This window comes from Frankliniella occidentalis, unplaced genomic scaffold, assembly GCF_000697945.3.
Source record: "Frankliniella occidentalis isolate FOCC.00 unplaced genomic scaffold, Focc_3.1 Scaffold143, whole genome shotgun sequence".
Taxonomy (NCBI): Eukaryota; Metazoa; Arthropoda; class Insecta; order Thysanoptera; family Thripidae; genus Frankliniella; species Frankliniella occidentalis.
The window spans coordinates 353,805-377,675 of record NW_026267270.1 but is presented as its reverse complement, the minus strand read 5'-3'; the positions used below and the strand labels follow the sequence as shown (position 1 = coordinate 377,675).

At 51.6% G+C, this 23,871-nt stretch overlaps 4 protein-coding genes across 8 annotated transcripts in view; 1 reads left to right on the top strand and 3 right to left on the bottom strand.

Annotated features, from left to right (window-relative positions):
- The window catches only part of LOC113211906 (box A-binding factor-like), a 38,956-nt gene extending 32,323 nt beyond the window's left edge, over positions 1-6,633 (bottom strand). Inside the window, exons 1-2 of one of the 2 annotated variants that reach the window (XM_026430435.2) lie at positions 6,387-6,633; positions 6,027-6,123 (exon numbers count right to left, since the gene is read on the bottom strand). In XM_026430435.2, coding sequence (XP_026286220.2) covers positions 6,027-6,054 — 28 coding nt within the window. In that variant the 5' untranslated portion in view covers positions 6,055-6,123; positions 6,387-6,633. The remainder of the gene's footprint in view (positions 1-6,026; positions 6,124-6,386) is intronic. The other variant, XM_026430436.2, reaches the window with a different exon arrangement.
- A 1,644-nt stretch (positions 6,634-8,277) lies between these two features.
- Positions 8,278-15,758, bottom strand: LOC113211904 (condensin complex subunit 1-like). 2 transcript variants are annotated; one of them, XM_052270896.1, is made up of 28 exons: positions 15,673-15,758; positions 15,337-15,470; positions 15,130-15,264; positions 14,880-15,049; positions 14,634-14,776; positions 14,416-14,566; positions 13,997-14,236; positions 13,748-13,909; positions 13,501-13,671; positions 13,078-13,419; positions 12,666-12,923; positions 12,328-12,581; positions 12,089-12,227; positions 11,924-12,012; positions 11,687-11,845; positions 11,486-11,606; positions 11,312-11,390; positions 10,942-11,026; positions 10,650-10,860; positions 10,442-10,557; positions 10,231-10,357; positions 10,021-10,148; positions 9,784-9,923; positions 9,519-9,651; positions 9,182-9,446; positions 8,914-9,106; positions 8,720-8,836; positions 8,278-8,497 (listed from the first exon to the last, which is right to left on the bottom strand). In XM_052270896.1, the coding sequence occupies exons 2-28, from the start codon at positions 15,449-15,451 to the stop codon at positions 8,454-8,456; spliced, it is 4,287 nt and encodes a 1,428-aa protein (XP_052126856.1). In that variant the 5' UTR covers positions 15,452-15,470; positions 15,673-15,758; the 3' UTR covers positions 8,278-8,453. The 2 variants fall into 2 exon arrangements, with proteins under 2 accessions (XP_052126856.1, XP_052126855.1); XM_052270895.1 differs by having other exon boundaries at positions 15,570-15,711.
- Positions 15,759-17,408, top strand: LOC113211907 (60S ribosomal protein L35a). 3 transcript variants are annotated; one of them, XM_026430437.2, is made up of 5 exons: positions 15,759-15,897; positions 16,413-16,511; positions 16,589-16,759; positions 16,842-17,000; positions 17,343-17,408. In XM_026430437.2, exons 2-5 carry the CDS (start codon positions 16,431-16,433, stop codon positions 17,364-17,366), a joined length of 435 nt encoding a protein of 144 aa, XP_026286222.1. In that variant the 5' UTR covers positions 15,759-15,897; positions 16,413-16,430; the 3' UTR covers positions 17,367-17,408. The 3 variants fall into 3 exon arrangements, with proteins under 3 accessions (XP_026286222.1, XP_026286223.1, XP_052126857.1); XM_026430438.2 differs by having other exon boundaries at positions 15,881-15,929; XM_052270897.1 differs by lacking the exon at positions 15,759-15,897 and adding an exon at positions 16,231-16,254.
- On the bottom strand, positions 17,298-20,539 carry LOC113211922 (uncharacterized). Its single transcript, XM_026430460.2, has 4 exons — positions 19,950-20,539; positions 18,898-19,860; positions 18,333-18,584; positions 17,298-18,242 (listed from the first exon to the last, which is right to left on the bottom strand). The coding sequence occupies exons 1-4, from the start codon at positions 20,507-20,509 to the stop codon at positions 17,864-17,866; spliced, it is 2,154 nt and encodes a 717-aa protein (XP_026286245.2). The 5' UTR covers positions 20,510-20,539; the 3' UTR covers positions 17,298-17,863.
- Positions 20,540-23,871: the final 3,332 nt, after the last annotated feature.

The window sequence follows — 23,871 nt, the reverse complement described above, 5'->3', positions numbered from 1 at the left end:
CCGCCCCGCCCTGACCTTCGCCGCACCCGCGCTGCCCCTTTCATTCCTCGTGGCCTTCGCGCTGCTTATCACGTCGACGACTCCTCCTATGGATGAGGCAATGACGTCTGGTCAAGTCCCTCACCCCTTCATCCTCGGGGCGCAGCCGGAGGAAGGACGCGGGGCCGCGGGGCCGCGGGGCTGGGCGCAGCGGGGCGCGGCGACCGGGGCAGCAGGGGCAGCCGGGCTGCGCGCCGTACTGGCAACAGCGCGGGCCTTCCGGGCGGCACTGCGTCCCACTCCCCCACTCCACCCACATACACATGCGCAGACCACCGCAGAAAATAGTGTCAGGGGGGGGCTGTTCGACGCTAAATTGCGCAAATAGAGCACTTGCGTCCATTCGCCGTAAGGAATTTCCAGCAGGTCATAGACAATCGCATTTTATCCGGGGGCCCCCAGAAGGTGATTACTCCGAATTTTAGAGTATAGATTACTCTATGTACGTTACGTTCATTGCCAATGCGCATTACGCGGGTGTTGTGATTTCTTTGGATTTGTGTAACACCCCCGCGAGAGTGCGAAGACGCACTATAGACGGGCCGAAAACGTGCGTTCTTTTCTGTACACTCAGCCATCAAGGGAACGACGGGACGAAGCGCGGGCGGAGGGGGAGGATTGGGGCCGAGTCTCGTCTGTGGCTGCTAGGGAGACAGATTGTGTTTCCTCGCACTATCAACGCACACATCGCCTGGTGGGTAGGCAACATCAATTCGCTGTGCTTGAGTGTAGCGCGGGTTGGCCTACCTGGCGGCTTGCAGGCGATTGACGTTGCCGTCCGCGCGATGTATGACGCCCGATTACGCCGATTATCGCTATTTTGGGAAATTGTGCACTCTAAAGGCAAGCGATTGTGAGAGTGACCCTCGTATTTGACGCGCTGCACTCGTTACATTTCTCCTACAGATATTATCAACGATTCCGTTGCGCGAGCAGAGCAGTCTGCGAAGGAAAGCAGGGTGCGAGAGAGGCCCTCCTTCGCCACTAGAGCAAAATACCAGGTTGCTGATTAACCCCGCGCACTTCTAGTTAGACTGTACCGCACGCAGGACTGCGGGCGGGCTTGCCCATCGCCCCTGTCCACGCTGTGCCTTACGAGGGGCAAGTAGGCAACCCGCCCGCACTCGTGCATGCGGTACAGTCTAACTTCAGAAGTGCGCGGGGTTAATCAGCCACCTGGTATATCGACGAGACCAACAAAGGCACATTTGTTAGTGCCCCTGCATGTTGCCCAACTCTCCACGGGGATGGCCATGGGTGACCCCTCTAAGGGGTGACCCCTGCGCGGAGAGCAGCCCGCCTTTGCCTCTGCCTGCGCCCCGGCAAATGGTGTTTTATTTTTCGACCAGAGCGCAGCAGCGCAAACAACTGTGGCGTGGCGTGGCGTGGCGTGGCGTGGCGTGGCGTGGCGTGGCGTGGCGTGGCGGGGTGTGGCTTGGCTCGGCGGCGAGAGGCGAGAAGAAAAGCGACGACGCGACGTCCGCTCCGCCGGCGGCCTCCGCCGCAGCCGCCGATGTGACCCCCAATACAAACAACATACATTCACCCACAGCCAGCAAAATGGAAGTAATGAGCTCATACGATGACATTTTGTGGGAATGTATGTATCGGTGCGCGCGGGCCGGGCGGGCTCGGTCTCGGGGGCCGGGTCGGTCTTGGTGGGCAATACCGGTGGCTCGCCGCCTGTCACGCCTGTAACGCATAACGACTGCATTGTTACAGGAGCCCCCCCCCCTTCCCACCTCTGCACGGCCAGGCCGGCCGCGCACGTAAGGCACGACGGGGAAGGGGTGGGGCGACGAGCCGTGAGAACACGGCCAGCGGAAACTAAAAGGCGGTTCCGCAAGTACCGCACGGTTTTTGAATCTGAGTGATTCGAGACCCTCTCTCCATGAAAGCAGGGAGGCGGTAGGTGGGTATGCCTCCGCCGCAGGAAGAGGCGAGGCGTCGTCGGGTCGCCGAACGACTTCGCGGAAGCGGGCGGTAGGGGGAGGAGACCGACGCCCCCCCCCCCCATTTTCCATGGGGGCAAAGGGGTAATCGAAGGGACTTGTACGCACATCCATATGGACTTGAAGACAGTTGGGGGTGGTGCCCGGGTGGGGGACATGGCGTTGGACTCCGCGCTGCTGCAGGACCCCCGAGGCTCTCAGGACGTTGCGCCCGGCCCGGCCCGACCCGACTCGCGCAGCATTGCGCTGGTCATGGAAGTACCTGTCGCCAGGCACCAGCGCACGGCCCATAAAAACACCCGGGGCACGTAAAGCCCTTTTATAGGTCGCAGTCCAGCTGTTTGCCCCGGTCCACCGAGAAAGGGGGGACGAGTGGGGGCGGGGGAGGGGAATCAGCGAGCAGCTCCAGCACGGCCGCCCCGCCGCACGGCACCACGTGGCCGCCAAGTGCCGTGGGAGGCGAGGCAGGGGCGGTCCCCGCGGGCCCGAGGCTCAGGCTGGGACCGCGGTTGGTGACAGGGGCCCGTCGCGCCCGGAGCCCAGGCGGGCCGCGGTGGGTGACAGGGACAGGGGCCCGTCGCGTCCCGTCGGCAGCCTCCGAACAGATATCGCGAGACCCTCTGGGCGCGGCGGCCCCGGGCTCGGTCGGCTGCGCGGCGGCACGCTCCCGCCGATACGGGACCAGAGATGGGACCGATTTAGTAGCACTTGTTGCACTTCCGTGGACGAGTATGGCATGCTGCAGAATACCCCCCAGCCCCCTGCCCCTCCTGGGTGGCGGAGGGCGATAGCATATCTAAGCGTGCCTGGCCTGGCTGGCGTTCCTCCTCACCCCGCCGCCACGCGCCGCCACGCCCGCGCCGTATCAGCCCTTCACCTTGGCGAGGCCGGCGGCTATCGCTCCTGTGACATCACACCGATATCACCGGGAGTATCGTCACGTGACGTCACGCACGTGAGGAGGACACCGCTGTGGGGTGGGCGGGGCGGGCAGGACCGAGGTGCCTGGTCCCGGCGCTGGACAACGGGGGTGAACTGAACATGAACAGGGACCGGGGACCACAATTATTATGCGCTCAGACCACCACAGCCGCCCACGGACGTCACTCGGCCCACAAGCTGCTGTCAGGTCCGCTTCCCTCAGCGGCTCTTAAAATGTGACCCGGCGGGGCACAGCGAAGAGGCGGTCGGGCCCAGCGGCGCACAGCGGCGCACAGCGGCGAGGGGGAGAAGGGTCACGAACTCGGACCGAGTCGGGGCGAGGGGCTACATCATATCTTATCAGCGGCGCTGGGTTTCTCACTGCTTCTTGCGTTATTTCTCCTCCCGATCACACACACACACACACACACACACAGCGACGGCCGGGACCAACATATATTCCGGCCGCCCCGCCCGACGGACCATCCAATGTAGCGAGACAGCAGGCAAGTGCAGAGAAGGGGAGGTGACGGGGGCGCGCAAGCGTGTGTGTGTGTGAGAGAGAGGGAGACAGAGAGGGGGACAGAGAGGGAGACAGAGGGAGACAGAGAGGGGGACAGAGAGGGGGACAGAGAGGGAGAGAGAGGGCGAGAGAGAGGGAGAGAGGCAGAGAGAGAGAGAGAGAGAGACAGAGAAAGAGACAGAGAGATAGACAGAGACAGAAACGATGGTGTCGAGCGCAACGAAGAAATACACATAATGGGCGGGACTAGGGGAGGGTGGAAGGGGGTCGCCGATGAAGCGCGTCGAGTCTGGCCTCCGATAAGGATAAGGCACCACGGCACAAAAAATGAAGAGACTGACGATCATCGTATTGATTGTGTCGGAGCTGGCGATGATCATAGATGGAGGAAAAAGGGGGGGGGGCATCAACAAGCTTGCACCGGGGAGTCAAAATTTTACAACGTAAATAGATTACTGATGAGAGGGGGGGGGGAGTCGTCAGAGGCACAAAGGGCGCGAGTTTGGGGGAGGGGGGATGTATCGGATTTATTGCACATCTCGATCGTGGCCGAAAACTGCACTGCGTCACGTGGGTGGGCGAACCAACACGTTTTGGCTGACACCGGCCAGAGGCCTGAGCCAAGACAACAACTTTCTGCGAAATCTGCATCCTAGTGGTTGTCAATGTCAACGGGGGCGTAAAAAAGATGTGTAAATAAAAACTGGGCTGGGACCTCGCCGAGGCCCCACGGGAGTACGGGAGCGACGGCAGTCCTGGGGACGGGGACACCTGTTGAGCCCGAAAGGGTGAAGTCCGGGGGTGGAGAGGGTCGGAGGGCGGAGAGGGGTGGGGGACCTTGGAAGGGGCTGGAACAAGGTGGCTAGAAGGAGGCTGGAGGTCAGGCCGACGATTAGGAATCATCGCCCAGCCAGGCTCAGCCGGGCCTCCACCCCACCTCCACCCCAAGAGTATCAGCTGGGGGGAGGGGGAGGGCTAGTGTGAAAAGATTGCGTTGACATGTTAGGTAATAAAACAGGGGCAGGTTTGGAAGTCAGTGAGTGAGGACCTCAGAAAGCGATAGAACGGGTGTTTAAAGCCGTGGTTGGTCAGACGGGGTGGGGAAGGGGTGAAAATGAGGGAGAGACATTAAGGCTCTAGCAGGGACAGGCGGACAGAGCCTCCGAAAACTAAAGACAGTAGAAAAACGATCGTAGATCAATGTTATCTCGGACAGTCACGCCTGATATCGCTGGCTGACTACGAGAATGACCTGTTATACTGTTGTTTGACAACAAAAATATGGTCGAGAGTCGAGAGGGTGTAGTAAGTTACGGGACGGGGGCGCCGCCGGGGGGTCACGGTTGGCCGGGGGGCGGCGGGAGTCACTTGGGGGTGGATAATAAGGCTGCGAGCTGCTCGCCTCCACAGAGACCCGGAGCGAGGCAAAGCGCTCTGACTCAGGGTCCAGCGGAGCGGCGCCCGGCTGGCCACCACCGGGCTGGACTACAGGCCGGACTGGACGGGCACCGAGCGGACAGGGCACCGGCCCCGATAACAGGCCGGGCCCGGCCCAGCCCTTCTCCCCGTGAATAACAAGCCCGCGGCCCCCGCCTCTAATCCCGGGCAAAGTCGACCAGCTCAGCCCGAGCGAGGCTCCAGCTCCAGGGACTCCCATTGTGGCAGCGCATTGTCCGCCAACGGCGGAGGGTAAACAGCCAGTCCCCTGGGCTGTCAGGGGCGAGCGCGTGTTGTGTTGTGCAGGCCTGTTTGGACCGGCAGCGTGCCCGCCCCGCCCCCGCCGCTCTGTCACCACTGCTGTGTGAACATGCCCAGCGCCCTTTGGAGACTTTTTGGAAAGTCACCGCCGGGGGGTCGTGGTGAAGGCGGTCGGGCGCAGGAGAGGGCGCAGGCGACGGTGGGCGGGCCACCCCTCGCGACCGTTTGTGGAAAACAGCGGGGTGACTTGGGATTGGGAGTCGTTCCAAGGCATTCCCTCGCAACAAACGACTCGCGACTCGCCGCTTTAAACGCAAAGATAGGTAATGACGAACGTCTCAGCACTTTCCCCTCGGGCCAGTGGCAGTATCTCTCACAACCCTCACAACGCGCGGGTCTAGGTTGCAGTGACTCAACGGGTCAGAATGCGAACTCCGGCAACAGATCGGAACACAGGTCTGCGCCAATTTCGCAAACACGCCCAGTTGCACGAGCGCGCTACTGGGCCACTCCACGCAGCGGGCCATGCATGGGCTCCGCGACACAGAAAGAGCAACCACTTGTGTGTGTGTGTGTGTGTGTGTGTGTGTGTGTGTGATCGCGCGCGCGAGCGTTTGTGTATCCGCTTGGATATCGCCTGAGGAAGCCAGCGCTACGGAACGTAGGCAGTGCCAGTGCCACGGGCGGTAGCGTGGCGCAGCGTGGAGCGGCCGACCGCCTCTGGCTTACGCTACTTGCCGAAGCAGCAGTGAAAAAAAAATCCCCCGTTTTTTTTTAGGCTGGCACTTTTTCTTTCTTTAGTTAGACGGTCGCAGACACACCAAAGTTGCTTATGCTCTCGAGCGCACAGCATCATGCCCTCACCTGCCGCGTCGCAGGAACATAGGACCCACCTGACGTGTGGAGGTACTCCGCGGACATGGCGCACCGGAGGGAAGTCCCGGCCAGCGGATCTGTCGAGCACTCTTCACTTGTGTGCAAAAGTCACCCCTGGAACACACACACACACACAGCGGTCGTTACGATGTGGCGGCGCGCTCGGCAGCCATTCCCGCGGGGGCGTGGCGTGGCGTGGCCTGGCGAGACGGAACGGGCAGGACCGCGGAGCGCGAGTGGTCGTCACTCCTCGTGGGCCGGCGGGAGACTGCGCGGCATGCTCCCGCCCCGCCCCGGCGCGGCCACGCTCCGCCACGCCCCCGAACACCTGATAAGCAGCTTCCAGGGCAGCATCACACTCACACACACACACTTACACTCGCACGCTGATAGAATGATCGGTGATAAGTGCAGACAGCTGGCTGTGCGGCAGGGGAGCTCCCGTGATAAGACGCGGACCACACTATCGCACGGCGCCGTATACGCGGGTCCTGGAGTGTGTGGAGCTCGCACTTGTGGAGCTCGCACTTGTGGACCTCGCGCAGCGGCTGGCTAGCGGCTTGCCTGGCCCTCCGCGCGGAGTGGACTGGCATGGACCGCCGAGGCTGGCGGTGGGGCCGGGCCGGGCCGGGTCGGGTCGGGCCGCGGGCCGCGATGGCTGCTCAGAGCTCAGAGCCGCGCCGCCGCTGCCGCCGCTGCCGCGTGCCCGCGTGCGCCGCGTGCGCGCTCCCGGCCCGGGCATTGGTGGCGGGCCGCGCGTGGCGCGGCGTGGCGCGGCGGCGGCGGCCCTCCTCCTCGCCGGCCAGGCTGGCCCGGCCCGCCCGCCATGGGGAGTGTGTGATAAGGCCGGACCAGGCGGTCGGCCCGGGAGGAGGCCCACTGCCCCGCCCCCCGCGCAGCGCAGCAGCAGCAGCAGCAGCACCTGCAGAAGAGAGACAGTCTTGCAGTACAAACTTTAGGGGCAACAACAAGCGAGCTGAGATTGAAGACACACCTTTGTTTTGGTTTGCTTCGGGGGACAGCACCACAAGGATGAGGATGGGGATGGATGCGGTCGGAGCAATAAGACAGGCGCCTTGTTGGTAGAGATGATTGGCACCCACTCCCCCCAGCATGTAGGCCAGTCGACCTACCCTGCGCTCTGACGGAGCTGCGGTGGCCGCCCACCTTGAACTTGGGGTGAGGATGAGGGAGCGTGGGGTGATACCCGTACCAGCCGGTGACCTCAACGCCAGGCGATGTGCAAATACCAGGTGGATGATTGATCCCGAATACCATGTAGTTATACTGTACCGCACGCACGAGAGCGGGCGGATTGCCTACTCGCTCGGCCCGTAAGGCGCTATAGTAGAGGCAAGCCCGCCAGCACATTTCGGTACAGCATAACTACATAAATGAGCGGGGTAAATCATCCACCTGGTAGCTCTAATATCCTAACAGGTCAGGGGGTGTTGCCTGGTTTTCCTCTGCAGAGGAGCATGTTGCCTGCTTTTAGGAGCCCTATCTCAGGCTGACGGAGAGGGGGACCTCCTCACTTAAAACTTAAACCGCCACTGATAATCAACCTTGAGGTGTTTTCTTTTTTCGGCCAGTGATACTTGATGGGCTTCACCGCATCATTGTGACTCTCGTGACCGCCTCGCGCTGTAGCGGTAAAGGCGGGCTTGTCTTTCTCTCAGGCAGGTCTAACTTCTCAGGGTGGTCCATAGATCCCTTCCTTTATTTTACTCGTACTGTACCGCGCTGCACGCTGGCTTGCCTACCGTTGGTCACCACCGCGCCATCTGGCCCCGTGTGACTATGCAACTCGCCCTCACGTGTGCAGGCGGTAAAGTATAAGCAACACAAAGGAAGGGGTCTCTGGACCATCACCCTGTACAGTGGCGGACTTGTTGAGCCCGCGCGACCGCACTGCGACGTATAGTAAAACTAGTAACAACTAGTATTACAACCTCATTGTTCATAGTGCTGCAACCCAACCCCAACCAGACAGAGATGGTACACCTACAAAACGTCTAGTTAGTCTAGGACTTTTTTCGGACCATATCGACGTATATTTGGACCTTGACCAACTTTCGACGTCTTCTGGAAGTAGCATATCCGGCTGAGGACGGTGGAGATTTCTCAATTAGTCATGGTTGCAAAGAGAGAGAGAGAGAAAATGGGAGCGTGCCTGAATACATCGCGTGGGTGACCAACAGGACTGAAACGGCGCGGACTTTGCCACACGCTGTTTTTGTAGGCGGCAGGTCAATGAGATGCAATATGTTACGTGTTGGCAATTTATTACACAGGAAATATGACACGATATAGGTTTATATCACAATCAAGAAAAAATGTGGTAAAACTGTGTTAAAGAAATTATTTCCTAAATCTACATCATTTAAACATGTACCCATAATATATAATTTTAACTACTGATTAAAAAAGTAAAATAAAAAACTTCATCGACGTCCTCTTCTGTTTCGTGCTGTCTTTTTTGTAAACACTGAAAAGAATCACAAAGTAAGTAAAAATTACATGAAGTCTACATGAGTCTTACCCAGTGCAAAATATGTTTTTGAAACACTTTCATATTTATGTAAAGTATTGAAATAAGGCACAAATTTTTTAAAGTGTGACATAAAAATTGTTGATGGTTTCAAAGAACATCAGAATGTCTTCATTTTAATGTTCCAGATTAGAAAATATAGCAGAGCAGAGTACTAACCATCTTCATCATCACTCTCTGAAGATGACTGTTCTGATGAGCTAGAGACCCTTGTGTTACGTCTTCTGCTGTTTTGGCCTCTGCCCTGCCCTCTTCCTCTACCTCGCCCTCGCACAGCTAAGTAAAAGAGCATTGTAGAATGAGCGATAATGGCAAATAAGAAGTAAAGTTGTGCAAAGTGTATATTCACTCACTTGCAGGTGTTCGAGTCCCTATCTTCTGTGTTCTTCGAGGAGTTCGGGCTGGCAACCTCTTTTTACCATCACTACCATCAGAATCTTGGCTTTGGCTATCAGCTGTACCAGACTCAAACCTAGTGGCATCTCCTTCAGGAAGACCTTTCTGAAGGCACTCACTTATTTTTGATTTCAACTCTTCAACTATTTGCTGTAAAAACAAATACTACAGTACACATTGCATAGGTCACAGAAAGTAAACAAAGGGAAATGACTCATAACTTACCAAACGCTCAGGCTTCTGAGTTTTTCCTGCTTGGTACAAAATGTCATTGAATGTATCATAGATCATTGGTACAGTTAATTTCTCCCCATAGCAAGGCAAATTTTCAAGCAGTCGCCGCAATGAACGGTCGGAATATTGCAACAGTGATAGACAATAAGCTAGATCACACCATTGTCTTTCATGTGTGGAGGCCCTGAACCTCTGACATAATTTATCAACTAAAGACTCCATTTGTCGATCTTTCTGAATGAGTTGCATGAGGAACCTAAAAGACAAATCATGCTAATTATTGTAAATTTGATAACCCGATAACATTTTACGAAAGTAAAAAACTTACTTCATAATAGTCTGGAATTTCTCTTCCTCAACCTCAGCACTTGGATTCGATAATCTTGAAATTATGTCAGGCATAACATTGTACAAAGTATTACCCTTCTTGGAGAGTTCTTCAAATAATGAACTTGCCATACCTGGTAAAGTATGCATAACAAATATTTTAGAAAACCTTGTACATATTTAAATAAAACAAGATACTGTGTAGTATCAAGTTGGTTTTTGAGTTGCCTAAAAAAAAGTAATTAATCTAATGATCCAACACTTACATGAAATTTGAGGTTCAGGATCAACAATACAAAGAGCTAGATCAGATATTTGCCCTCTCACTTTAACCATTTCATTAGTTATCAGATGCTTTAGGACCAAAATTGTATCTTGACGAACCTGGGAAGACTTGTCACCCAGCCTGTAAGGTTTGTTTAAATTTCAAAATTTGTTAAAACTGTTTTACTGGACATTTTTTAAAAGCATTGTCAATAAACCTAGCAATCACAGATACTCACCTGGAATAGAAATGTTTGGTCCATGGCTCAATCAGATTTGGGAACCGATTAGCAAGATCACCCATTGCATAAACCAAATTTGAACGGATTTGAGGAACAACAGATTTCTCCATCATGGTAAATGCCAACTGCAAGTGGATAAAAATACGCCAATAAAATATTCATCATGTCATGAATCATGAAAGAAATTAAGTGATTCAATTATCTTACCTGCAGATGTCTCTCACAAAAGTCTGAGGACACTAACATCAATTTAGTTAGAGATAAACTTGCAGTGGCCTGCAGTTTAATATCTGTGTACTTATGAGGATTGGCACACACAGAAACAACAATTGAACTGGAGAAATATTAAAGTAGTCAGAGACATAATAAAGACAAATAGCACATTTGTTAGTTAACTACCATTAAGTGATAGCATTACCTCAGTTGGCCAAGCAAAGATTGCCCAGTGACAATCTCTGATTCACAAACACTGTTTATATATTCTGCTTCAGCATCATCAGCAGCAATATCACCACCAATACCGTCATCAGGTTCCTAGCAACAGAGGCAAAGAAACATGAGAATAAATGATAGGGATTGAAAAGGTGTATCTCTGAGTAACAAAACATGTGTACTTCATATTGCACCTGTTTTTCCAATAAAATGTGGGAAGCAGAAAGGACTGAGTTTTGTAAAACAGACTCATTAACATCATTTTTGTCTTTCCCTTTTTTCTTTTTGGTTTTTAAACTAGCTGCTTTTGCTTTTAGATCGTTAGATTCTTCCGCAAATTTTTCACGCAGTCGGTTCCGCCGTTTCAGTTCACGGAATACAAATTTGTCAAGGTGTACCCATTGCCTGTGAATGAAGAGAACGACTTGTAAATCATTGTGATGTAAATGTAGAGGTATCTACAATAATTATGATTGTTAACCACACCTGTAGGCAATATGACCAATGAAGAAAACTAATCTTGCAACAATCTCAGCACGACAAGAGAGCTCTTGCGAGTCACTTGATTCACCTAAGATAAATACCACATACATACAATCAAATACGAAACTAGTCACAACATGCTTTTAATTTTCAAGCCAAATAGTAAATATGTGAGGCTATGCAAACTTTGGGGTTTAAACCTAGTCAAATAGAATCTCATTAAAATTCTTAAACATATTCTTCTGGCGTAAGCATTGAGCCATAAACTTTTGTAGCCACTAAGCAAATTATACATACCAAAGTTGTCTCACAAGCTATACAATTAATTTTTAAGTATTTATCTCAACTTACATTACACCTGTAAAATACATACCATCACTTGATTTCACGCAAACTTGATCCATTATATACTTCAAGAGATTTTCACATGTCACATCTGGATTCTCTGAGAGCTAAATATTTAACAAGACAAAAACTTATGATGACCTTGTAGTAAGTTGATTCTAAAACTAGGATTTTTTATTTTAACAATTTCTGACTACAATACCATGTAAATAACATCCAAGGCTTCTTCAGCCATCCTCTCATAGTGTTTATCTTCAATAGATGTGAATCCATCCTTAATAATTTCCAAGAGGGTCTGGAACATTATGTGATCTTGGGGGTACCTTTGCAAAAAGTTTAATTATGGTTCCTATGTAGACAAAATTAGATATGTAAAGTAAAAAGAAGAAAATAAATTAGTTACCTCAACGGTTCATCATCTGAGGTTACTCTACCACTAGGAACAAGTTTTAAAAGAGCCTTACAAGTGTCTTGAATGATAAGACTCTGTCTTTGTCCTCTTTCACTTAGACCAACTTTTACTAGCACATCAATATTCGTCTGCACAATTTGGATTTTAGATCTAAAAAAAAAAAAAGAAAGATTGATCCTGAAACTATGTAAATTGCGATGTAGTATGCTGTTTTAAATTTCAACTTACGCAGCAACCATGGTCAAAAGCTGGAGGGCCCATTGGCTCTCCTCAGGGGTTGTGTCTTTCAAAGCCAAAGAAAATCTTTCCCACATGACCTACAAAAAAAGAAGGTTGAGATTGATTATGGATTACAAAAGTTGTCAAAAGACAGCTCAATGTTTATGTATTTACCTGTATACAAGGCTTGTCAAGAGCTCCAGATGAAACCCATTCTGTGACTAAAATTTCTAGGGCTGCTCTCTCATTCTGGTCCAGAGTGCTTAGAAGCTTAGACAAATTGCGTACAATTTCTATTGCCTGGGCTCGACCACTTCAAAAAAGTAATTATTAGGTATATAATCATTAGTAATCAAAGTTATGTTGGAGTAAGCAAATTTTCAAGTAATGGAGAGCACTTTAGAATGACATACCTTGGAATTTCAGGCTGAATATCCAGATAAAGAGTTTTGTAAGATAAAGCAACCGCTTCCTTCACACTTGCTTCACTACTCCACAAGAGTAATAACATTTGCTTTATCCCTGTGTTTGACTGATCAAATCCAAACATTGATGCAGTGGTCAAAAATTCAATTGTGTCCTGAACCACATGTATTTGTCCACAGTGTAGAAGTGATGAGATCACAGTGATAGCTTTCTCAATTTCCTCAGCAAATGTTACACAATCCTAAAATAAAACATTTATTGTAGTTAAAATTATGAATTAAGATTTTAGCAATAGAAATGAGTAACAAGAGAAGATTTCTTTTACTTTTATGTATTGGACCACCCTGGTTTGAATTGCAGCCTTCTGGACAGATTCTGGTTCTTCTACTTTCATTTCATCTTCACATTGGTGCAAGTTTTGTAATCTTCGTTTCTTGCTCTTTTTATTGGACTCCTTCTTTTTTTCTTCCTCATCATTATTCACATTTTCTTTGTCCTCATCATTTGCTTCCTCACTCATTTCAATATAAATTTTCTTGATTAATTTTATAAAATAGTCAACCTGCCATTCAAGACGTTTATCCTCTCTGCATTTAAAATAAGAAATTTTCATCAGTACAGGTAATACCACTAGTATGAATAATGAAAGTATAGATTAGATAAAAATCATAATAACTCAGGTGACACAACGAAAAACTATAGTTTTTTGGATAAATCGTTGATAATTGAAGCTTGACTTGCCTGAGTTCACTTGCACCAGGGAACATTTTTTCAGTTCTCCGTACTAACTTCATAGCTTTTTCAAACTCTTTTTTATCAATACATTCTCTTATTTCTTTCAGTGTTTTCATCATTTCTACTTCGTTCATGTCATTTGCTTCTTCTTCATTCTGATCACTAGATTCTTTGTTTGCACTGTCTGACTGTAACGCCTCCTCAACAAATAGTGTAATAGATGGCACAAGAACCTCCCATCTCTGTGCTCGGGTCATATTTTCCATGTTGCAAGATTCTTCTTGTAACTTGGCCAAGGTTGCTTCCTCAATTGCTAATTTCTCTCTTACTGTGTTCAGATCCATCTGAAAGTTAATTAATTGACAGCTTTATATTTAACACTATTGAGACACATGTGTGATAAAATGTTTTTGGTATAATATTACTTTGGCTCCAAATGGATTGTTCTCAAGAATGCTTTTGACCAATTGCACAGCTGATCTCACAACAGTCCAACTACTGTCATGTAGCCTTTCAACAACGTCCTTCAGAAGACTCCCAAAACTTGAAATTGGGATAGATTTCTCTTGAGCCAGTCGCTGCCATACTTTCAATGACTGCAGGAACCACAATATGATTTTAAAAAGACCATAAGTTTCAAAAGACAAATCCAAGTAGGTATGAAGCACTTACCTTGGAGCGTACATATGCATTAGTGTCAAGTAGATGATCATGAAGATGATCAAGAAATATATTTCGTGTCTCACGCAGCTCTTCATTCATAGTTTCAGAACTAAGAATTTGAACAAGGACTTCTCCCATGATTTCAAGCACACAATTGCGCATAGTATATGGCTAGAATAATAAAATAGAGCAGGCATTTCTTCAAATAGTACAACAAAACAACAAAATGAATCAAATTAAACAGATGTGAAGGCTTACATCACTTTCCAAGTGTGGTAATAAAAAACTCATGATTGGCAAAACAAGATCAGATGCATTCTTGCCGATCTCAGTCAAAAACAGAGAAAATGTTTTGGCTCCATTTGAATCATATATAGACTCTGATTCACTAATTTCTCGAACAACTTCACGCAAAAATCCCCGGCATCCATAATCTTGAACAAGAGCTATAACACATTCAGCGAGAGGAGTGCAGAGATGTTCATAGATTTTGAGGAGCTGAAAATAGAGAGAAATATGGAAACGTAAGATATAATTCTTGACATGATTGTTTCATTCATTCACTAATGTATCACATTGAAAACTGTGACCTACCTGCACTATTTTCACAGTACAACTCAAACCATGCTGAAAGCGTGAGACAATGTGTGTGTGTGTGTGTGTAAACTGTGACCTACCTGCACTATTTTCACAGTACAACTCAAACCATGCTGAAAGCGTGAGACAAGAGTGCCCAAAATTTGAAAGATCGACTCTCTCATGGGCTTCAACTTCACAGAACTGATTCCTGGATCCTCCAACACTTTATAGCATATGTTGGACACTAGGCTGAAAAAGAATGATTATAAGACAGACATACAGGTTTGTCAAGCTTGATGAAATTTATACTGTTTACCTGACAAACTCCTCATCAACAACAGGTGGATTCCATAACTTCTGAATTGGTATTTGAACAAAGGCGTATAAAGCAAAAAGCACACGATTTCTATCTTCATCCCATCCAAAGTGTTCAACAGACTTTGCGGTTTTCTTCCGACCCTGCAAGAGAGATTAACATGTATAAATTAGCTGAGACTTTGAGTATATTTAATTTAATAAAAAGCATACACTAATAATGCAATTAAAGAGTATTAAACATTACCTTGATATCAAAAAGCATATCCTTTCCCATTCTTTTATCCTCAACAATGCGGAATGCATAACAAAATATAAACATGTTCATTTTGGCAACATTAAGCATTTTTTTTCGCTGGTCAGCATCCATATCATCTGTAATGAGACCTGGGAAACAGCTCACCATATTTTCAACACCTGTATTTGACGAAAATAATCAATTTCATGCTGGAATCAAGAATAAGTAACGTAGAAAAAAGGATCAATCATCATTTTACCGCCCAGGGCCTGATGAAGCACAGCAACCAAATCTCTAACATCCAGCTCTTTGCACTGAACCAAATGGGAGTAAAGTGTGTCAAAATGCTCAAGAATAAAGAAACATCCATCCTGAGTAAGGGCACGACCACTCACTAAAATACATAATGTGTTAAAATCGTGAAAAACTCTGTGAAAAATAGGTAAGAAAATGAAAGAAAACATACATTCTATCTTCACTCGAAGCTCTCTCAAAGACGCAACTTCTTGAACAACATATAAGGGTGATTCATTGTGAAGAAGATCATCAATGCTCAACGGAATTGCGAATTCAAAATCCATGTTGACAGCAGATATTTATCTGAAAGTTTTGATAGGTTGTAGAAAGTTTAGGTTAAACTGTCTACATAAACAGCAGCTTAACATTTATCTTAGCAGAGACATAATAAAAGTCACTAACATATCTTTATAAAATTGACAAAAAACTATTATTGTTTAAAAAATATACGGTTATGATTATTGAATTCAATTCATTGTAATGTTCCAAACATAAAATAGATTACATCAAGTCAAAGTCAAATGTTGTTCAATCGCGATTCCCGCGTAAATCTTTGTTTATAACCGGCGCGGCTGTCAAGCAGAGATGACCACCGTCATAAGTCGAGTATGTGGTTTTCATCCTTTCGCCATATAAAGAAAGAAGAACAAGGACACAAAGAAACCCACGGAACACTTACAAGTTTCCACACAAGGCGCCGATCTGTTCTTTTCAGGTCCGTAAACTTCCGGTAAGTCGTGTGCTTGTGGCGTGCGTATTTCGGTAATAATCTGTTCCGTATTTCATGTTAAATTCTGGAAGGTTTTAATTTCGTTTATTCTGTCGGGTCTGAAGTATTTAACGGGGTAGAAACTTTCAAATTTCGTCACTTAGTACCTAGGATGTTGACGGATACATGAAGCCGATTATCTGCCGCTTCAGGCATGATATGTTGATAATGCAATCAGTTTAGTGTTTGTGTTCATATGGAGCGGTTTAAATTCATCATGAATACTTACCGACATATTTTTTAGTACTCATTCTCATTTTGACCCGGCTAGTTATCTCAATAACTGCGGCTTGGAAACTAAAACACTACATGTGATAGGTTAGGTTTGACGTGTCCTGCTTAGTAATTTTGTTATTTCCCCTCATGTATTGTTAGTTACTAGTTCTATATTAAATTTGAGCCGCTAGTCTATCGCAGGCACCTTTCGCTATGGTTCATTTATTTGTCTCTTATCATTTGTATTATTTGTTTGGTAGGGTTAACCTGCAGTCAACATGACTAAGACCGTGAAGTTTGATTGGCAGAAGAAGCTCATCGAGAAGAGGAAGACACCAAAGGGTGATGCTACAGTCAAGGTACTCTTCCTTTCTTTGAATATTCCCTGTACTTAGTTATTACCATATTTGTCTACTAAAAAGCATCTGTGTTCCAGAAACCTCATCTGAAGAGGTTTGGTCGCCTCTATGCCAAGGCTACCTTCACTGGGTACAAACGCGGGTTAAGAAACCAGCATGAGAACACTGCACTTCTCAAGGTTGAAGGTTGTGTCAGCAAGGAAAATGTTAACTTCTATGTTGGCAAGAAGGTTGTTTTCGTCTACAGGGTATGTGTTTTTGCATCTAACAAGTTGCTTATTGTGAGTCTTTTCTGGAAGAAGGATTATGAATTTGATTCAATTTCTTCAGGCTAAGAACAAGACTTCAGTCCCCGGCAAGACCAAGCTGAAGACTCGTGTCCGTGCTATCTGGGGCAAGATCACCCGACCCCATGGTTGCCGTGGTAGTGTGCGCGCCAAGTTCACCTCAAATCTGCCAGCTACTGCCATTGGAAAGGGCATTAGAATTGTGAGTATTTTGCACTTGTCATGAGCTGTAGCCTCTTATTACTCCTTTGCATTTAAATGTGTAACCTCAATTTTTGATTGAGTTTGGTGTGGGAGACTCGTTAAATTTTGAGAATCTTTGGAGAGTGAGGCAGTGACAGGCCTCTTCAATAACTCATGATCTGAGCTTAATTTTATTACATGAGATTTGGTAGATTCAGAGTTTGATGCTTGACCATTATATTGGTTGGGTCAAGATTGTAGCCTCTTGTGTGCATATTCTGCTTAGTTGCGAAACGTCCTAGTGAGGATATTTAAATTGACTCAATTGATATTTTATTAATTCTGTTTTTGTTTGTTCCAGATGTTGTACCCCTCAAGGATCTAACTTAGGACTTCCTCTTAAATAAAAAAATAAAAAAAATCCTAAGATCTTGTTTAATTTGAACATTCCTGCAACTTCATATTGCACCCTTGATTGCTAATAATTTATCATTGACTGAAATCTTCATTGCATCATATGCAGCTAACCCTGATGAGGGATTAATATATTTTATCCATTACTTTGAAATTTTTACGTTATGACCACTGATCAAAATATCCAGAATTGAGTGTTGAAGAGTTATTGAGACTTGATACATTTCAAGTATTGAATTGACATTATTATTTTAAAATTATGAATGACCAAAATTATCCATAGATAAGATGGTGACTCACGAGGTTAATAGTAGTAGCTAGGAGCAAACTAAAAATTGCATCTACTGTTATCTGCAATTTGGCAGCTTGTCATGTTATGAACAAACTTTTCACTTGTCTTATGTTAGACTTAGATGGCCATTAACACAAATTTAGGCATCTGTATTGAGATACCTATTGTAATGAAAATCAAAATGTTTGTATTATATCCGAGTCTGCGGTTGGCAATGACCGCTTGCAGTGGCAAAACATTTTTAGTTTGAAGTCAGTCATGCACCACCCCTGGGCCCCGTAGTGATCGATGCGGCTCACGGTGCCGTCCAGCTTCATTGTGGCGGTGCCCAACCGGTACACGACTGTTGCGGACAGCAGTGCGCCGCCGGGTCGGGCCCTGACCACCAGCTCGTACACGTGCTCCAGGGCCACGGCCCCGCCCCGGGTCCTCAGGGGCCCGCCGCGGACGTCCTGAACGGCGTCCAGGCTCAGCTGCCAGCAGGCCTTGCGGAGAGGGCTGGCCTGGAGCTGAGCGTTGACCTCAGCCAGAAGAAACTCGGCCACCTGGGTCACTCTGCTCAACCATGCATAACATGTACAACTCACGTCTCGATAATCCTCAAAATATTTATTAGCGTAATCGTTTATTAGGATTGGTGCTGACCTGTGTTCATCTGTGGGCGCGTCGTCGTATTCCTGGCAGGCGCAGTAGTGCTTCGGGATGCCCGCCGCATCACAGGTCCGCTCGGGGGGTATCGGCGTGAACATGCTCAGCCCTCGCGGATAGGGCCGCGACACTTGTCTCGGAGTCTCCAAAGAGGACAAATGCATCAGGTCGTGCATAGTGACGTGCAGGTCGTACACGGTCACCAGCCTGTCTTTGTTACGATGCAGGTTGCGCGCCGCTTGCGGGTACCTGTGGGATGAGTAACGGGTTAGCCAGGGAGGGACCACGGGCGTGGCGCGCGCCAAACTTCGATGTGGGGTATTAAATAAAAGGACACAGTAGTCAGTTGCTTGCGAAGGCGGTGTCACTTCGCGACCCGTGTGTTTGGCGAATTGTCAAGAAAATTGCCCACCCATCAGGCGTTTCATCAAGGACGTGGATTGGGGTTGCAGAGCCCCCCCCCCTTTCACCTTCCCTCATGTCTACGACCATTTCGCAACGGTATCGTTTTGACGTTTCTGCAAGCAGCTTACAGCTGCCCTCATCACTGACATACACTTACCTTTCCAGTACCCAGCCGGGCAGTGAGACGTACATGAGGGGCAGCTTCTCCTCCAGGCGTCCCTGTCTCGTCGTGAGGATATCGCCGAAGCGCAGGCCGTGGTCGCTCATGAACACCAGGGCCGTGTTGTTGAGCACGCCCGTGGCCTCCAGGTCGGCGAGGAAACGCGCGTACATCTCGTCGGCCGCGACCGGCGAGTTGACGCTGTCGTGCGACAGCGACGTGCCCCACACGATGCCAAAGAACTTCCTCCTCTGGCGCCGCATCACGCTCGCGAACTTCAGGCCGTAGTCGAACAGCACGTCCAGCGCGTAGCGCTGGCCCACGCACACGGGCGTGCCGGCGTGGTTCTTCTTGCGGGCGAGGTCGGTCTCGCCGCGGAACAGCAGCGGGCGGGGGTCGTAGTCCGTGGGCTGTTGAATGAAGCCCTTCTTGTAGTAGTGGAACAGCCCCATCCACGACGTGTCCTCCGAGAACATGTTGACGTACCCCTCCTCGTTGAAGCGCTTCCATATCCAGGGGCAGGCGTCGAAGTGCGCATTGTTGGTGCTTCCCTCTGCGTCCCCCCAACATGCCTTCCGGAGCTCGGGCACGCTCATCCCCGACAGCAGGGGGATCAGGTTCGGGAAGGTGTTGTCCTCCACCTTGTTGTAGCCCAGCATGCCCTGCAACCCGAGGTGCTGCTCCAGGAAGGCACGCGTCTTCGGCATCGTGCGGATGAAGTTGAGCCTCGAAACAGAGTCCACGCCCACGATCAAGACGTTGAGGCTGTTGTCCGACACGGCCAGCCGCGCGTCCCCGACTCCACCCTTGTGGCCGCGTGGGGCCTTCACCGGCACGAAGGCGTGGTAGTCGACGTGGCGGCTGACCCCCTTGCCCGCTGGGAACACGGCGCAGTTGGCGCGGACGAACTCGTGCGCGACTACCGTGGGCTTGAAGAAGGGCTCGCACCTCTCGCCAAACCTGCGGGGCACGAGAACAGGCCCGTGTTCAAGAGAGAGTGGCGGCGACCGGGACGGATCGAAGAGCTCGCCGAGAGCTGCGTTACCGACCGAATGTCGTTGCCGTAGGACACCCCGTCGTAGAGGGGGCCCTTGCGGAGGTGCGGGGGCGGCAGCGTGAGGCCGGGGCGCCAGTCGGCCACCGTCACGTTGGGCCGCACCCTCCACATCGGGGTGTAGCAGCAGCGCAGCTCGGAGGGCGAGCGCACGCCGTAGGCAGCCAGCGCCTCGGAGTCCACGAACAGGGTCGTGTCGGTGGAGCGCACCAGGGGCGGCGGGTCGTCGCAGGCTCCCAGCTCGTAGTCGGCCACGAAGGGGGCCACCTCGCTGCTGTTGGCGTCCAGGTGTGGGATGCGGCAGCCCTCTGTGTCGACGACCCAGGCCTGCTTCGCCCTGTCGTGCCCGCCATCCGGGGGCGGAGTCTTCACCTGCTGGTGAAGCTGTCGGTTTGTGTGCACCGCCTGGACCGGGCGCAGCGCGGGCGCGCCCAGGTGGTCGCGGTGCCGCGGGGGTGGTGACCGCAGGTGGAGCACCACCGGCACGGCCGCGGCCAGCACCAGCAGCACGCACAGGAGGCGGCGGGACGGCCGCGGACAGCGTGCACTCCCCATTACCGCATGTGAACTGCGTCCGCCACGAGCTTCTTTGGCGCCATTGTTTGACGAAGGATCGTCATTTTAGTGCACGAGAGATAAGATCCCTTCCGGGGATGCTCGTGGGCTACGCGACGGGCGTATGGTTTTTTTCCCCTATCGCCTCCCGCGCTGATATGACCGATGTAGCGCCGCTGAGGCAGGCAACCCATCGCGCAGCACGGCCGAGTGGGTGGGCGGGCGCGCCCGGGCTGCTGACAGATCAGCCAAACCAGAAAAAAGTACCGCGGCTTTCCGTGAACCGATGACAAGAAAAACTACTTTTGGATGGGACCTGCTGTGTGTGTGGGGGGGGGGGGGGGTGATTGGTCACCGCGACAAGACTCTATCCAGGCCCGGTCGTGCACTAAGGAGTCCCTACATCCGGCACGTACTCTTACCGCACAGTGTGTGATCCCCGTACACGCGGATGTGGCCAAAGCACGCCGGGGAGCGCACCGTGAGTAGGCCTCCATTACGGCGAAGTGCGACGTAGAGGAAAAGGGGGGAAAAGTGTCCAGTATTGGGTATCGAGAGGAGCTAGAGGACCCGCCGGCGGCAGAGAGGAAAATGCAAATGCTTGTCGAGTGGTTATTGGCCTGCTCGCGCCCGCTCCGCGCTCGGCCTGGGCCAGCCCCCTCACCCCCTCTTCCTCCTCTTCCTCACTCCCTCCCTCCTCCCTCTCTTCCCCTCCCCGGCAGCTCGCCCACCCACCCCCCGGGCAAGGTCCGCCGCTGCCGCCGCGCCGGGGCGGGGAGCTGCGCGGGGTAATCACCCGAGGAAACCCCGCGTTGGTGATTGAATCGAGATGTGTGCATGGGTAATTGTCTCCGGTGAAATATTCCCAACAATCTAGTAAACGACTTATAAGGATTGACAAATCATCACACGGCGCGGAAGAGGGCGGCCGCTGTAGGAAGGCCCCCCCTTCCTCTTATTTCCTTGGGCAGGGGCGGTGACCGGACCGGGGCACCTCACCTGCATGCGCACGCACGGGCCGTACGCCGCCGTAAGGCACGCCGGTCGCGAGCTTTTCCGGCGGGAAGTTTTTAATTCGATTCGCAGAACAAAACGGCACGGCGCGTTCGTGGCGTTGACGCGGCTGGGCGTGGCGGGCGCGGGGTGGGTGGGCGGCGAGCGTCGTCGCAGGCGGGACGCACTCTCTTCCGCACGCGAAAGGATTATGGAGTCGGTAGCCTTCCGCCGCGCAACCGCTCCGCTCACGGTGCCCGCTGGTGCCTCCTGGTGCACCCGTTGCGCTGCAGGGCCAAGAACGGGTCCAGGGTCCAGTGGTAGAGGAGACGCCTCGCTTTTCACCCACTTCGGCGGCGAGGTGATGATGTATTTTGCCCAACCTACTGCCGCTCTGTAAAGCAAGCAGTGGGTCTTCCTGGGTCCTGCGCGGCTGTACGGCATGCCACCTGGGCACGAGCGCACAAAAAATGGCTTTTGCCATTCATTTTATTTTTTATCAATTTCCTTTGGCGAGAGGCACCATTTGGCAACGCCAAGGGAGACCTCTTTGGTCATGACATATGAGTCAACCAGGCCATGCGCCGTGGATACTCATGTAATAAACAGGCGCATGAGGGGCCGCTAATACCACCACCGCCCTCCCGCCGGTCCACAGGGGCAGCGCCGTAAGCTGTAATCCCGCGTTGTATTCACAGTAATCCGTAGATTATTCGTCCGAAGGAAGGGTGGTGGCTGGTGGCTGTGTAGCCCCCCCGGCCCGGATGGCGGATAGGTACACACGACACCGCTGCCGAACTATTCCTCATTCGTTGCCTTCCGGCCAGACGGTCGCCCCGCGCCCGCCGTAGCGCGCCTCACCCGCCCGCCGCACCCCGCACCGCGCCGCACGCCGCACCACAGGGAAGCCCAAACGGGCCGCGCCGGCGTGCACCTTTTCATCTCGGCGAATGGCAATTAAAAGTCACCGCTCGTGATCAAGGCCGCCCCTCCGCCCGCCCCGCCACTGTGGGTGTGCCTGTACCCACCTCGCCCCGCCCCGCCCTGCGGTGCCTGCCCGCGCGCTGCACTGGCACAGGTGGTCCACTCACTCCCCGGCCCTGCCCGCCTCCCTCTCTCGCTCGCCCGCACCTCCCCGCGCAAATCCTTCCTTCACTTCTCTCCGTCGCTCCCATTCTCTCACACCCACGTCGAGCCGGGGCCCGGGCAGCGGCCGCTGCTCCCGCAACTTGCTACACCACGCCACGCCGCGCCGCCAGCTGACACGCACTTCCTCGGCGGGGACAGGCCGGCCCAGAGGGCCCAGCCGGGGCCATAGCGGTCCAGCGAAGCGCGCGCTTGTTCCAAATTGACGTGGTTTGACTCAAATTGGCTTAATGTGGCGGCCCCTGCGCGCAGGCCTATGCGCGCCGCCAAGTCGTGTTCGGGAAACATCTCGTCCTTACGAGGGGCGGCGCCTGGCCCGGCGTCGGCTGGACCTGGACGTCTGTCGGCCGGCAGCGGAACCACCTGGCTACCCACCTATCCACGCCGCATCGTGGCCTACCCACCCAAGGGACTATGGCGCCTTACGGGCAGAGCGGTTAGGCAAACCCGCGTGCACCTGCGTCTCTCTGAATCACCCGGTACGTCGGTTTTTCTCACATTCGTTTGGTGCATCAACGGAGGCTGGACGCCTGCGAGACTCGGGGTAGGCCACCCCGCTGTACACGCATGCGCCACTGGCGAGATGTTGCCTACCTACCAGGCGCTATGAGAGCTGGCAGGGGGAAAATGACGGACGCACTCTCTAACGCCATAGATAGCAGTTTATGTGCTCGAACTCGTGATTGGCGTTTATCTTTAATGGTTTGCCCATAACTTTGCGATTTTCTGCTGGTCACCGTCTTTTCCGGCCGGCGGGTCCCTGCGGTGTCCCTTTCGCCCTCCCGCACCATGTGTGACGCGCGCTCGCGGTGCGGGGGGCGGGGGCCGGGGAGGAGGCGGAGGTGCGAGGCGCCACACCGAGCTCCTGGCCATTACCTTCCGGTAATCCCCGTACCGTTTTCTTTGTTGTTCCGTCGCGACCACAACCTAATGCAACTTACGTGACCGCGTGAAACAGAAGGGGCGGTGGTGGAAGGAGGGGGGGGGAGGAGGAGGAGGATATGGCCCGCGGGGCAAGGACGGACTGAGTCACATCCCACTCGCCCTCGTCCTGATTGGACGGCGGAAAGGACGAAAGGCAAGCAGTGCGGCCCGGCCCGGCCCTGCGCGGGGAACTTCCCTCTTCCCTTCGCCCGTCGCCGCCCATTCTTCACTCTCCCATCCAATTCATGCGGCGATAACAGCTCCTGGAGTGGCTGAATGGGCGCGGCCGAAGAGAACAC